Consider the following 15,541-nt stretch of genomic DNA (forward strand, 5'->3'; position numbering starts at 1 on the left):
GAATATGACCAAGCCTCCCATCCAGGGGCCGGCAGCCTATTCCTGTAACAGACCATATGGGAAATGCTTTAGGTTTGGAGGGCTCTGTGGTCTCTGTCCCAGATACTCAACTCTGTCCTTGTAGCCAGAAGCACCAGAGACGATACGCAGATGAACGTGGCTGTGTTCCAATAAAACACAAAACACTTACACAAACAAGCCTGGGCAGCAAGAGGCCCACCTACGGGCTGTAGTTCACCAACCCCTGTTCTGTGGAGCCTAGTCTGGTCTCGATCTCTCTGCCAGTTTACAGAAAGCAGAAGAAGAGGTTACGTGACATGGCAGGTATTCAGTCGGCAGCACCCAGGCAGTGGAAAAGGCTACAAGATGATGTAATCTGCTTGCTTATAACTTAGTTGTTAGAAGAGAAGCAGCGACGCGGGCAAGAGGATAAAAGACAGCAAGCGAAATGGCAGAAACCTACAGGGTAGGGGAGACTTGAGAGACGCAGCCCTCAATCACGATGAGGGCCCTTTAGTTGGCTCCTGATTTAAACCAACTATGAGAGAGAGAGCGATGGAGAATGATAATAGGGAAAACGTGAACACTGACTGGATATGTTATAATACCAAGAAATAATTTATTTTGATATGATAATGGGAATCATTTATTGGTTTTAAAAGAGACCTGAAGCTTTTAGAGATACTTACTGAGAGGTATTTGCAAATGAAATGATACCACACCTGGGATTCGCCCCAGTAATTCTGCAGAGGGGGAGAAAGTGGTACAGATGTAGATGGAAGGTGAATCGACAGGCACTGAAGTTGAGATGCACATGGGGACCCTTAGAGCTTTCTAATTTTCTATGAATGGCATTTTTTATGACAAAAAGTTGAAGGAAGGAAAGAAGGAAGGGAGAGAGGGTTAAGAGGAGGGGAAGCGACGAGAAGGAAGGAAGGAAAGAAGGGAGGGAGAGAAAGAAAGAAAGAAAGAGAAAGAAAGAAAGAGAAAGAAAGAAAGAAAGAAAGAAAGAAAGAAAGAAAGAAAGAAAGAAAGAGAGAGAGAGAGAGAGAGAGGAAGGAAGGAAGGAAGGAAGGAAGGAAGGAAGGAAGGAAGGAAGGAAGGAAGGAAGGAAGGAAGGGAAAGAAAGAAGCAAAAAAAGAAAGAAAAAGAACTGACAACATTAGATGCAAAAATTAGGTTGACAGGGTCAAATACTGCTCATGAATCTAATTATTTACCCTAAGTTACTGACTCCTATGAAGATAGTCCCAGCAAAATAAAGTCTGATAATGGAAAAGAAATAAACACTGGAAATGGCTTAACTGTGCAGCACAGAAAGTTGATTAAGGAATGAAATTGACTTGATGGGATTCATTAAGTTTTGTTTTTGTTCCTGAACACATCAGGAACCCTGGAATGGACTAATCATAGAACTTAGCTCAATACACCATATCATCATTGGTCCACGCTTGTCCTTCTCTGTATTTTAATATAATAAACACCCGTGAACCCACCATCCATGCCCCAAACCAGATCTTATAGACAATTTCTGTGTAATATGTGATTCCGTCCCTCCCTTCCTCCTGCTTCCCACTCAGAGGCAACCACTGTATCCTCAATGATATACGATTCTTATTCTTTCTGTTTTGTTTTATCCTATATGTGTATACCTAAAAATAGATTATGTGGTTTTACTTGCTTTCGATCTTAAGAAAGAGGGGGTAGCCACACTGTTGCCTTCTGCAATTTTTTTTTAAAAAATTTAATGTTTGTTTATCTGGAGAGAGAGAGAGAGAGAGAGAGAGAGGAAGGGGCAGAGAGAGAGAGAGAGAGAGAGAGAGAGAGAGAGGGAGACAGAGAATCGGAAGCAGGCTCCAGGCTCTGAGCTGTCAGCACAGAGCCCGACGTGGGGCTCAAACTCACAAACTGCAAGATCATGACCTGAGCCGAAGTCAGAGGCTTAACCGACCGAGCCACCCGGGCGTCCCTGTCTTCTGCAATTTTTTCATCTCAATGCATGTTTCGCGATGCACCTGCACTGTAGCATAAAGCTACAGCTCAGTATTCTCCACTTCGGCGCTAAGATCTCATCACTGCTCTGTCCTTGTGATGATGGGCATACAGGTAACTTTCAATTTTTTTGCTGTACTGGACAGTGTTGCTTCGAACTTTGTTCTGGCATACACGTGCTGAAATGTATCTTGCATAAATCAGCAGAAGTGGAACCGCAGAGTCCTAGCATATACACATGTTCCACCTTACAAGATAACCAAATTATTTTCCAAAATCACTGTGCTAATTTATACTTGCACCCACAACGCATAAGAGATCCACTGGCCCCAAGTCCTCTCCAACGCTCAGCTACTGTCAGACTTCTTAATTTGCCAACCAGTGGGTATAAAATGTTCTCTTTTTTGCATTCCTTAGTACTAGTAAGGCTGAACATATTTTCATGTTTATTAACCATGTTTCCTCTGCCACAAATTGCCTCTTCATATCTCTTACCCCTTTTTCTATTGAGCAGTTTATATTTTTCTCATCTGTTATTCTTTATGTCTCTTGAATTTTTAATTCTTTTCCGGTTATTTAATTTGCAAATAATTTCTCTCAGTTTTTAGCTTCCCTCTTACAGCTTTTAAATTTTTGATGAGCAAGCTTTCTTATTTCGATGTAGTTGAGTTTATTAATCTTTTATTTTATGATTAATGTCATTTGGAATAGCTTTCTTCACTCTGAAACTAGCTATCTGTATGACAAAGTTTCACTGAGAGATTTTACCGAGAGTGATTATTAAATCTTATCAAATGATTCTTTCTGCAGACAAATCACTTCATATTTTTTTCTTGTTTTTCTATCATTTCATTGATTCTGCTCTTATGTTTTGATCACAATCTTTATACATTGTGTGTGTGGGGGGGGTGGTTCTTCTGTTATTTGTTCACTAGTTTCTTTAGCTCATTTTTAGCCTCTCTTCTTTGGAATATAATCATGAAAAGATACAAAACTCCAAAAAACACAGGAGGGTTTTGCAACTTTCCACAAATTTTGATATGTAATATTTTCATTATCTCTGTGTTCTAATTATTTTTTAGTTGCTAGTATAATCTTTTTCTTTGACCCATTATTTAGAAGTTTTAGGGTTTTTTTTAATTTTCTAAATACATGCTGATATTTTCATTAACCTTATTACTGTCTTCTAGTTGAACTATATGATGGTGAGAGCATCACGGTCTGACTTCTATTCTCCGAAACTAGTTGAGATTTCCTTTACAGCCCAGAGCATCATCTGTTTTTGAAAATGCTCCAGGGATTACTAAGGAGAATATGCATTCTCTAACGGGGGTGTAGGATTCTTTCAGGTCCCTGTGTCAAGCCTGTCGACTGCTATTCAAGTCTTTACTTTGCTGACTTCTTATCTAACATAGCCACAACTGAAAAAAGGTGTTAGTGGTGGCAGATCTACGTAATTCTCCCTGTGTTTCCAAAACACAACAAGCTCAAAAAGCAAAATTCTAGTCTTAAAGCAAAGACTGAAATCCCAGGGTTTCTAGGACTGTGCTGAACTTGTTCCTGGTCGCTCATGGCCACAGGGCCAAGGACGCTGGCAACCATGTTCCAATTCTGGTCCAAGAGTTCCAAAATTATAACATCATTTGAATTCCCAGCTTTACCAGACATCATTAGTATGCTAGTTTAAAAAAAACGGGGGGTGGGGGATGGGAGGAGGGGATTGTGCAGGATGGAATTAGGAAATAGGAGAGAGAATGCAGAAGACTCAGAAGCCCTGAATCCTTTACCCCCAGTAAGCTGCCCCTGGGCATCCGAATTACCCCACAGGGCATCGCCACGGTCTGTCCACACTGCTTGACTGGTTGCTTCTTGAAGGTCTAGATAACACCACCCTGTGTGCATCCCTAAGTGAGGCAACCATGCTGGTCTTCTTCTGCTGTGGGCTGGAGCCCCGAGGCAGAACAGGGGGGCTGCCTTCTATCCACCCATCATTTCTCTTTGGATTCCTCAGGAAGAGAAGCCAGTGCTTGGTATCTGTATTTTCTTTTTTACCTTGCAAAGTGCTGCCTAAAACACAGCATTTTCCAGCCTTCCTCATGATAGGTTGATAACATGTTTTGACTAAATTCTGGCCAATGAGATCAAGACATAGGTATTATGTAGAAATTCTGAGAATGCCTCTTAAAATTAATCAATGAGTCTGAAAGGAGGATCTTTATTGGTTTGTTTTTTTCTTAACTCTTTCTCTCCTCTTCCTTCACAGACACGACAGCTGGAGTACCGACTGCCATCTTAGATGATGACCTTGAGAATGAAAGTCACACGCTAACATGGTGGAGACAGACAGAGGAGTCCTTGGTTCCTGATGATCACAGGGCTTCCGTTTGGCTGCTTGGCTTCTGTCATCTACCTTTAGGGTCTTTCTATGTGAAACACAAACAAACAAACACCAAAAAAAACCCCAAAATATCTATCTCATTAAGCTATCGTCATTTTGGTTTTTCTGTCGTTCCCACTGAACTTACCCCTAACGCAAGGCAGATCTCTTGAAGGACACACACACTCAGAGGTCAGGGGTAGAGGGGTAGATTACTATGGGCAGGGCAGGCAATAAAAGGCACGCGAAATTTTGTGCAAAGTCTTTCTTCTACAACACGCCCTTTGTGAAAGAACACCTGAAAATTCGAGGAACGCCTTTCTCATTCAATGCATTTTTCCTTCCAAAGAAGCACAGCATGAAATAATCCACGAAGACTTATGAAAATAAAAATAAGGTATCTCAAGCAATCAGGAAGGACTGCGGGCAATTCCAAAGCAACTCCATGGCACCACCAGAGCTCAGGGCAACGAGGACGGTAATGAACGCGCACGATGCAGGGGAAGGGTGCGGGGCGCTCTTTGTTGTCGGGGCCCTTGTGTGGTTGTAAAGAAATATGATTCGATGATTTCTCTTTTATGAAGAAGAGCTGAAAATGCCAACGTTAAAGGTAGTTGCTCTCTAGCACACGTCCCCACTTTTGGAGAAAACATGACAGGAAAACCAGTGTCGTCTTGTTCCTAAATGTCAGATCCTCTACCAACGCCAGTGGGTGTTCACTGTGGCCTTCCTCGGCTCTGCACGTGGGGTGTTTTTACTCACCGTGGCATTTTCAGACAGAAACCACTCAGGGATCGCAATGTAGTGATTGGGAACTTTCCTCGGGAGATTCTGTCGGTCCTCTGCCTCCCAGAGCAGCGTGTTTAGGTCAGGAAAGTTGTTGTTGATGTCGATGCCGTCGTGGGTCCAGCGCCCCAGGGACCAGCCGCCCAGCTCCGAGCCCTGGGAGACAATTCCGAACGTGAGGGACCCACAGGGCTTCTGGACTCTTCTCACACAAGATGTCTCTATCTCTGTGTCTGCCACCCATCCCCATCTGGGTGGATCTCTAAGCCTCTACACATCGTCTGGCCCAAAGATGGAGCCCAGAAGGGAACACTGAAGCATCTTCTATTACGACTTGGTGGGTGGTGAGTAATACAGCCAAATCCCTCCAAGAGGGAGGGCATCGCCCCTGCCACATGGCCGAGCTCAAGAAGTATTACGCCCCTTCCTCCTCCTTCCCTCCCATGAAAGCTTCTAGAATGGTCAGATGAGGAACTCTGAGGAGGGATGACTCTTAAGAGTCTGGCGTTGCAAAATCAACCACCACCACCGCGTCAACGGATTCTCTCTGCCGTGCCCACGAGTCCGGCTCTCACAAACCCCTAACCACCTGGCCTTGGCAAATCTGGGACTGAGAACCCCTCACCAGCTCTGCACCAATAAACGCAACCCAAAGTCTGTACTGTAAACGTTCACGGGACGGGTACCCAGTACCGTTTTGCATTTTATTCCCAGATAATACGAACAATCCTGTACATGTAATTCTACAGTATGTATAGTCGGTGACCTACCACATTCTACGTCACAGTTAGAGCCTGAAATATAAACAACGGATCAGAATCACACACACAACTCTCCTCGGAGCACTGGCAAACAGGCAATAATAGAAGTGAGGGCCTGCCCCGATGCTGCGCTCGAACCGTGCTCAGTGTTCTTTTTATTCTAGTCTACTGCTGTTAGTGAAAACGTGCCAAATACCATCCTTCACGTTCACTTTTCCCACTCGTTGGCGGGTCTCAGATCCCCACGATTCTCAATCCCTGCTCTGCGTCTTTCATACACCCGCCGGGTTCCCCTGGCTCAGCAGGGAGACGCTCAAAGGAAAGCTAATGACGCGTGAGTGAGATCGGCGCTCTGCCGGCGGGGGCCTCGCCGCTGCCCTGGGCACGCGGGGCGGCATCATTACCCCTTCGTAGGCCTTCTCGTAGCCATCGGGGTTGAGGGAGGGGAGGATGTGGATCCGGGTCTCCTCCACCAGGTGGACGATGCGGGGGTTCCCGGCCAAGTACTCCTGACACAGGAACTGCAGCAGCAACAGCATCAGCTCGCGGCCCAGCACCTCGTTGCCGTGGGCGCCCGCCATGTAGTGGAACTCTGGCTCGCCTTTACTCCAAGACGGGAAAAAACACAGGTTCATATGGATGCTTCTAGCAAAACAGCCCTTACCATTTAGGGTAAAAAAAAAAAAATCCCTGACACATGCTTACAATTTTACCCTATCTCTTCTTACAAAAACCCCCGCCCCAGGGCGCCTGGGTGGCTCCGTCGGTTGAGCGACCGACTTCGGCTCAGGTCATGATCTCACGGTTCATGAGTTCGAGCCCTGCGTCGGGCTCTGTGCTGACAGCTCGGAGCCTGGAGCCTGCTTCAGATTCTGTGTCTCCCTCTCTCTCTGCCCCTCCCCCACTCATGCTCTGTCTCTCAGAAATAAATAAACATTAAAAAAAAATAAAAAAAAAACCAAATACCCCCTCCCCAAATTGTATCAGTACCATTTTTTTTTTTTTAATTCGCCAATAGTCAGGTATAGAAGAAAACGTGTAGAAAAATCATAGATGACACCAGCCCCTGGGGAATGGTGTTTATTCTTATTTAGCAAGAAAGGGTAACGTAGCACAGGGCTTCAGGTTTAAAATTTACAAATTAAACACAAGCCAGAGCAATTATTTTTCTCTTTGGGGAGGCAATCGTTCTTCTTAAGAGAAGTTCCTGTTAAGTCTTACAAGGACACAAAGATGAATGAATAGAAGCGGAAAACAGTTCAGCAGGGGAAACAGGCACTGACACAATTCTACAAGGGGGCTGCCTTTGAGTTTTTCCCTTCTAACAGCTCAGCTTTCCCGGTGTTGTGTTTATCAGTGCCGGGCATAAGCTGACAATATTTCTCCTTCTCTCACCGACAAAGCAACTGCTTTTGAGGAAATGTGATTTTACCCGCAGATAAAGCCCTCACCCTTTCAAAGAAACTTCTAGGAGGAACTCCTGAAATAATGATGAATTTAGAGCTGAATGAAGCAGACCGGTCCCAGACTTAAATATCGGTGGGTTTCTAAAGGACTCGCGGATTTACCAAGAAGAAAACCCAGAGAAGTCCCTCTGACCCAGAGGAGAATCCGGGTTCGGGAAAAGGCTGAAAATAGGAAATGTGTGAAAACAGAATTGAGATTTACAAAGACATTTAGGGGACCTCCTCTCACTTGAGCCCTTAATGACCAGGGAGTCCAGAATTTTCTTCGATAAAAGGATTCTGTCCTGTCTCTGGCCACTGTTTTCTTTGGTTAGTGTGACTGGTCTCAGAGCTGGAGGGCAGAATTAAATGTGGTTCATTTGGAGAAAAGAAAGGTATCTCTTGCTTAGATGAGCCAACAGCCCATATCACAAGGTAAGAGGTTCACAGAACCAAAATTTGCAGAATCTGCCTATGTGAGGGCGGTGCATGGACAGCTCCTGGCCTATTTCATGAATGTTCTCGCAGGGGTGAACCATCTCCTTGCTCTTTAAGAAGGCACCAGACAGGGAGGGACAGGTGCATCACTGAGGGGCCACCTCACCGACTTCGTGCTCCCCAGGGTGGTCGGAGATCTCCACGGCATACAGCTTCAGGCCCTGGTGGCTCTTGCCAATGTTGTAAATTCTGGTGATGTTGGGGCACATTTCGTTCACGACCTTCATCAACTGAAAAGCAAAATGCAGTTAAGGCTCTGAGCAACGATGGCTATGCATTCATGGCGAAGGGCTTCCCAAGACGGCCACCTGCCATTCCCCTCCCACGGCCCCCCTGCGTGCCCTCCCCGCCCCCCAACACCAGCGCTATCCCTTCTGCCTGGAATGTTCTCCTCCAGTTGCGATTATCACCTCCCTTGAGGATGGTATTACCATTTTTACTGTGGTTTCCTGTGTTCTTGTTGTTTCCTCGCTAGACGACAGATCCTTTAAGGGACACACTGTGCCTTGTATCTCCCTATCCCTGCCTAAATAAATATTTATTACTGAATATCAATTTTTCTCATAACTTAATGAGCATCTTTGATGTCAGGCTGAGGAAAGGGACAGCGCTCCCACCCCCCTGGAGCTCACGGTGCAGCAACAGAGGGTAGTCATTTGATGACCCAATTCACGGGTGCCAAATGACGGGGTCCAGAGAAGCCATGATAATGGGGGTCATGTGGTTACAAGGAGGAGGAAAGCGGGCCTTGACAAGGAAATGCAAGGACGTGAAATAGATATGCGTTATTCCCTGGATTTTACTTTTTTAATTGTTTTTAAAAGATTTTAATTTTTTTGAGCGAGACAGAGACAGAGACAGAGACAGAGAATCCCAAGCAGGCTCCACACTCAGTGCAGAGCCCGGCACAGGGCTCGATCCCACGACCCTGGCATCACGACCTGAGCCAAAATCAAGAGTCGGATGCTCAACAGACTGAGCCCCCCAGGCAGTCCTGAATTCTACTTCTGAAGTCAAGGTCGTTGGATGAAGAGCCTCAGCAGGAGGGGGCGGGGGGAGCTCCAAGCTGCCAAAGGAGGTAAGGAGGGCTCATCTGCTGGTCACAGGAGCACAGGCTGCCCTTACGAGAAAGGAGAAGCTGATTATAAAGGACCATTGTCCGCAACAAGGCCAAAGCAGAAACTCACCGTCAGTGGAGGACCAGCATGCAAGGGACCCATAGCTTCTACCCCCGTCACCATGAGGGACACATACATCATGCAGGGCTGACGCGGAACCACATGCGTCGCACCCCGTCTTCCCCAGAAGCACAGTAATAATATCACTAATGATGTCAACGATTCTATTCGTCACGCATCTGTGTCCTCACTGAATTTCACGATCACGACCGCCAGGGGAAGTAGGTAAGGCAGAGGTGATTGTTCCCCCTCTACAGATACGGAGACTGAGGCTCAGAGAGACACTGAGCGATCTGCCTGGGGTCGCCCAGCAGGTACCAGATGTGGCCAGGGCTCTGGACTCCGAGGGCTCTTCTCTGTCCTTGAAGGCCGAGCAAAGCAATCGACACCGGCACATCTCTGCGGCCCGTTTGGTCAGCGGCACACCACGACCAGGCTGAAGACGGCCGCGGCACAGCCACCATCCGAGTCGGGGCCCCACGCGCCAGTCCCTGCAGACTGTAGTCCCCCTCAGCTACCATCATCGTCCTCGGCAAATCCTGATCGGCATGTGATCCACTGGCTTGGTTCAGATCAATGACTATTTCTGCACTCGGGTCATCCTTAACTAGGCAACAAACACCGCCATCCAGCACAGAGCCTGGCTGTCGTTTAGGGCCTACCCTCCTCCCCCGTTCAATCAGAGACAGAAGCAATGTGCCACCTGTGTTAGAGATCATGACCTCGACGCCGGAGAAGAAGAAGAACCTCCACCTTCCGCTGAACGCACACTTCGCCGTGGAGACATCGCTCCGTAGGGCACGGCCTCGGCCAGGACTCAACAGTCACCTCTTCATACCCCGCCCATCACAGTGTTTTCGTACCGGCCACCCTCCCTCCTCGTGCTGTGGTGTCACGGGCACCCCCTTCTACACACGGCAAAGAGGACACGGGCATGTAAAGAATCTCCTTCATGAAGGTTCTTTACAATTCCCTCTGCACAGAGAGAAATTCTCTCTGAAATGCCAGGGAGGTGCCACCAGCGGCCACCAGCCCCGTTAAAGACCTGGCAGGGGGTCCACCTTGCTTATTCCTGAAAAGGGTCAAGGATGTCTTACTGGAGTTGGAGTCTTTTTTTTTGTTTGTTTTGAGAGAGAGAGAGGGCACCAGTGAGGGAGGGGCAGAAAGAGAGAAGCAGGGCTCACCCTATATGGGACTCAAAATCACAAACAATGAGATCATGACCTGAGCCAAAGTCAGGTGCTTAACCAACTGAGCCATCCAGGCACCCGGAGCCTTGATGGTTAATGTGACAATAAGGACTAGAATTTCTTCCTGGCCTGAGAGCATGCATTCTTAGCAGGGGTGACATCACCCCCCCCCCCCCGCCCCCGGAGGTGAAAACTGGTCGTCAGGGGCTAAACATCTTCCAGATCACGATGCTTTGTGGCTCTCCAGAGCTCAGCGCTACCCAACAAAGTCTTACTCATCAGTATTTCATATAATGGGTGGAGGATAATTGAGACAGTGTCTAAAAAGCCTCCTGGGGTGGGGGGTGACAATGAAACCAGGCTGAGAACGATCAGCTAGAGAGCGCCTGGCTTTGCAGAGTCCTAGCTTCATCAAGACTCTGCCTCCTCACCCCAGATGGGAATATGCTTTGCCAACCTCGTATCTACTGAATCCTAGGTTCTGCTGCTTCCCTCCTCTGCAGGAAACAGAACTCGAGGCCCCTCCTCCAGAAATTCGGTTTCCAGCAATATACAAGAAGGGGCTTCTGCATAAAGGATGGGACAGTGACATGCTCGGTGGCACTTGCTGTGATGCTGCAGCCTTTCCCCGGGGGCACAAAGCTGGGAGATGTCCAAGCGCTCCAGGGCAGGAAGGCTGAGCATGCCGTTCCCACTCCCTGGAACATTCTGCACCAGCATAATTACAACTATGAGGACACCATGGAAAATGGCCCGTGATCCAATATTCACTGAGGAAAGCAGGGCCAGATTACAACCATCCTCTGATCAAAATCGTAGGAATTCTGCGAGCACAGAAGCTGAAGCACTGGATGGGGACGGGGGAAAGATACAACTGGCTGATTCTTTAGGGTGTGGGTTCAAGGAGGACTGACCTTGAGCCTTGGGGTTTGCATTTGGTGCTGATGCAAAATGGCTCCTCCAATGAATTAAAATGGTTTTGAAAAGGGCGGGGGGAGAAGAGAAAAAGCCCTCTTCCACCAGCTTTCTTCATTTGCCTGAGAAACAGACACTGCATCTGGTCCCCTGGAGAAGGAACCCAGAGGGAGGGGGAGGGACAGAATGTCAGTAGGAGCATCCCGCGGGTGAGCAGGTGGGCTCGTCCAGATCTGCAGGCCGTCACCCACCGTCACCCACCCCCAGGGTAGGCTCGGCCGCTGTCCCACGGCCTCGTGCCCCTGCCCCACCGTCGCTGCCCTGGAAATCAATGCCACTAGCTGGCCACCTTCCAACCCATGTCTCTGTATCACAGCCCACTTACGGTCAGCCTATTCAAACTTCCTGTGCATCGAGACCTGGCTGCACCACATCCAAAACCAAAGTCAGGTCATCAACCGTTGCCTCCAGACCACTTACTTTCTCCCTTTGTGGATGGTTCCTCACCCTCTTTGGAGGCACGTCAGACCCCGCCTCTCCCCAACTCATTCCCAGCAGGTGACCTAGGACTAGTCAGTCCTGCTCAGAGAAGCCTCTCTCTCATCCTTCTTCAGGCCCAGCGGCCTCTCTCCTGGGGACTTTGGCCATCCCTGCCAGTCTACTCCCCACGTGACTTCCAGGCTAATCTCCCCGAAACACTACTCGGCCACATGAAAACTTCCTCTGATTCTCAGACTCAGTGCAAAAGCTTCTCCCAGCAGACTGTTCCAGAAACATGCCATTCGCTCCTACCCCCATACCTTTGCTCTCGCTGCCTGGGGTGCCCGCCCTTCTGTCTTCACCTGCCCAAGGCTGGCCAGCGATGATAACCGACCCCATCTGCAACCAAATCCCTTCCCAACCAGGCCAATGGACCAGTCGCTTCTCCCTCCTATTCCCCAAATATCTCCCCTGGAAAGACCTCCAACGTACATATTTATCTTGTACACGTTACGAGTTTATGACAAAGTGGCAGGGTTTCTGCCCTCATGGTCCCAGATGAAGGAGGCTCATACAAACAGGTAACTCAACAGTAAGAAACCGTGACTCGTGCTGTAAAGGCAGTGGCATTCCTGGAGGGGTGAGCTCACTCACGACACCAGGGACGTGCAACCTGCTCTCTGCTCTCCCTTTCCCTCCCCGTCCCACCCTCTGGCGCTCCCCCTGTGGGAGAACAGTGCCTCATAAGTCAGTGCTCTAGAAATATTTCCTGCACACATTCTCAGCATTTTCCCCTTCCAATGCAATATGTTTTTCTATTTTCTCTTCTCTCGTCCTGCTCCACTGCTGTTTCTCTTTTTTTGTGTTTGTTTGTTGGAAATGTTGTTCTCAATACTAGGATAAACTAACATTTTTTTCCCCCGAAGTCGAGAGATTTCTATAGTAACCTCGCAGACTCCATACGGGGGGAATTGCTAAAAATGCTGGCTTCTTTTTCATCCCCAGGAGCCAGGAATGCAAACGGCAAATCACTTCCGGCTTGAACGCTCTTCAGGATTGATAGATGCTCCCCTGAATAGCTTCCAGTGGAGCGCTGCGGGGCCCTGGGGTCACCCAACACCACCTGCAGGGGCTGCATTCACCACTCCCCGACTCCTCTTGGCTCTACATCACCACGATGATGGTAAGCAGAATCACCCAGGGTAACAAAGCACACTCCACTAGCTCCACTTTTCTGGAAGGGCCCCGATCTTCCACACAGAACAACTGTTTAAAGACACCAGCATGGCGCCCGGGGGGCTCAGTCGGTTGAGCGTCCGACTTCAGCTCAGGTCATGATCTCGCGGTCTGTGAGTTCGAGCCCCGCGTCGGGCTCTGTGCTGACAGCTCGGAGCCTGGAGCCGGCTTCGGATTCTGTGTCTCCCTCTCTCACTGACCCTCCCCCGTTCATGCTCTCTCTCTGTCTCAAAAATAAATAAACATTAAAAAATTAAAAAAAAATAATAAAGTCACTAGCTACCCAGACTCTGTGCAATAGCTCATTTTAAGTGCATTTAGATTCACTGCTTTTGACCTTAAATGCACCAACTGAGTTGATATTTGCCTAGTTTCTGGGCTTGCAAAGATGTCCAGGGAGCGAAGCTGAGTTAACACACAAGTGCTCTGTAGAACAGAATGGTGACCAGAGTCCTCGTATAAATGCCGGAGAATGCAGAGCAGCAGGGATGATGCACAGACCTCAAGTCCAAACACATCCTGACGGAAGAACAAGACAGCAAGACCACCTCTTTAGCAAGCCCCACCTCTAAGTCTGTGCTGACAGGTGTCCGGAAGCTGTGTGTGGGCGTCTCAAATTAAATGACATTGAGACGAACTGGGGTTTCTGGGTTCCCTGGGATGAGGCGGGGAGCCCTCTCAGCTCAGCCTAATTGCTCCAACCTCAGGAATGTCCCCTGCACTGTCCCTGGGTGGCTGGCTCCTTCTCCCAGCACCCAGGTCCCCTTGCTTTGAGCCACGTTAATGTGCCCTTGGTGAATCCTTGTTCTGTAAATGTATTCATGAGGCTATCTGACTGTTCAGTCTCTTCAAACAGATTCTTAGGTATCCAAGGGTTTCTCATTCGTCAGCACCCCCTGAGTTTTCTAGCACCATGCTGGGGGCAAAGGCGGAACAGGATTTCACACGCCGAGCACTCAGCATTCAGGCTGCTCTTTTAGCCTGTCCTAATCAATGGCTGGACCCTTCCTCCTTCCAGGCCCAGTATGCAAATATTCTCCGCAGCTCAGAATTACCTGGTTTCTGTAACTAAATCTGGGGACAGTCTCAGCTGGGATTGACTTCTGCTCCTAACGGCACGAAAGTGCTAAGAGTATAAAGGCATCAAACAGTAGTTCCCAAGCCTGGCCGTACATTAGAAACCCAAGGAGAGCTTTTCAAAACTTAGACCCTCCAGACCCTTCTCCTAAGGGTTCTGCTTTAAAAAGTGGCCCAAGGTAGGGTTCAAGTAGAAGTATTTTTCCAAATTTCCCCACGTGATTCTGTTATACAGCCCAAATGGAGGATCAGGGAGTCTGAATACCAAGGGGTAGTGTTATATGTTTCCTTGGTAACTGGGTTTCCCCATCGGTAAGGGAAGGATAACAGTCCCTGCCCTCCGGGGGTGGTGAGGAGACTGACCATGTTAATGCAGGTAAATTGCTAATGTAGTAAATTGATGTAGGTCCTGCAATTACTATTATCAGTGTATTCTAGATCCTTTTCCTTCTTCAACTGCCTATGACCAACATCCACAAATCAGTGTTATCCCTTAAATGCACAGTGAGTCTTTTTTTTTATGAGAGAGAGAGAGAGAGAGAGAGAGAATGTGAGCAGGGAAGAGGGGCAGAGAGAGAGAGAGAGAGAAAGCAGTCTCCACACTCATCACAGAGCCTGATGAGGGGCTCGATCCCATGACCCTGGGATCACCACCTGAGCCAAAATCAAGAGTCCGACGCTCAACTGACTGAGCCGCCCAGGTGCCCCAAACATACAGTGATTCTTAAGAACCCCTGTGTTAAATCAGAAAAGTCTGGCTTCAAATTCTGTTTCAACTAGTTGCTGCAGGGGGAGCCTGCCTCTGGTCACTGGAACCCCCAACAAGGCATTCTCAACCTACAAACTACAAGCATTTAGCGTGGCTTCAGAAAACCAAAATGATCCTTCAGATGCCTACCGCAAACACATCATCTTAATTTCCGGAAGGAAACACACACACACGCACACACACACACAAGCAACTATGTCACAAGCATATGATACAATGCTCTTTGAGAAATCTGGACCTCACCTGGCGCATTTCCTTGTAGTTGTGGTGTTTGAAATCCAGGTCGTCGGTGGTGGTCATCTCATTCCGTCGGTGATAATAGTTATTTGGATCTGGGGACAGAAATACGATTTTAAATTCACTCACATCGTCCTATTCCTTGTGGTGGTTCTGTTAGTGGCCTGATTCGTGTGGAGACACAAGCTAATCTCTAGCTTCAGAACATATGCACAGAGGGGAGAGAGCCAACGTTTGAGAAGCAGCTCAGGAGTCGGAGTTAGCCAGTGGTGGGAAGTGCGGACTTAGACCCAGAATGCCTGGTTCAAATCTCCACTCTTCTGCTTAAGTGCTGTGTGATCTTGGCTAAGTCACTGGAGCAGTTTCTGCCTTAGTCTCTTCACCCCTAAACAGGGAAGAAAGGTCCTTCTCTCGTTGGTGTTTCCTTGCTTAATATTAATTGGGATCACTGATGTGCCTGGCAAACTCTCAGCACTGAATGAATGAATAAGTGAATGAATATCACCGCTATACACATGAATGGAAACTTCTGGAAGTGTGGTGCACACTATTAGTTACTCGCCCACCATCTAGTCCCTTTCCACCCTTCCTAACAGAAAC

General features: G+C 48.0%; 1 protein-coding gene across 2 annotated transcripts in view; it reads right to left on the reverse strand.

Moving 5' to 3' along the window:
* CPXM2 (carboxypeptidase X, M14 family member 2) overlaps window positions 1-15,541 on the reverse strand; it is a 76,745-nt gene that overhangs the window by 16,285 nt on the left and 44,919 nt on the right. The window contains exons 4-7 of one of the 2 annotated variants that reach the window (XM_086681101.1): window positions 14,948-15,036; window positions 7,966-8,089; window positions 6,321-6,517; window positions 5,132-5,311 (exon numbers count right to left, since the gene is read on the reverse strand). In XM_086681101.1, coding sequence (XP_086537227.1) covers window positions 5,132-5,311; window positions 6,321-6,517; window positions 7,966-8,089; window positions 14,948-15,036 — 590 coding nt within the window. Of the gene's footprint in view, window positions 1-5,131; window positions 5,312-6,320; window positions 6,518-7,960; window positions 8,090-14,947; window positions 15,037-15,541 lie in introns of both variants that reach the window. The other variant, XM_086681103.1, reaches the window with a different exon arrangement.

Source organism: Puma concolor, chromosome D2 (genome assembly GCF_028749965.1).
Source record: "Puma concolor isolate L17-30 chromosome D2, mPumCon1.1.hap2, whole genome shotgun sequence".
In the NCBI taxonomy this organism is placed as follows: Eukaryota; Metazoa; Chordata; class Mammalia; order Carnivora; family Felidae; genus Puma; species Puma concolor.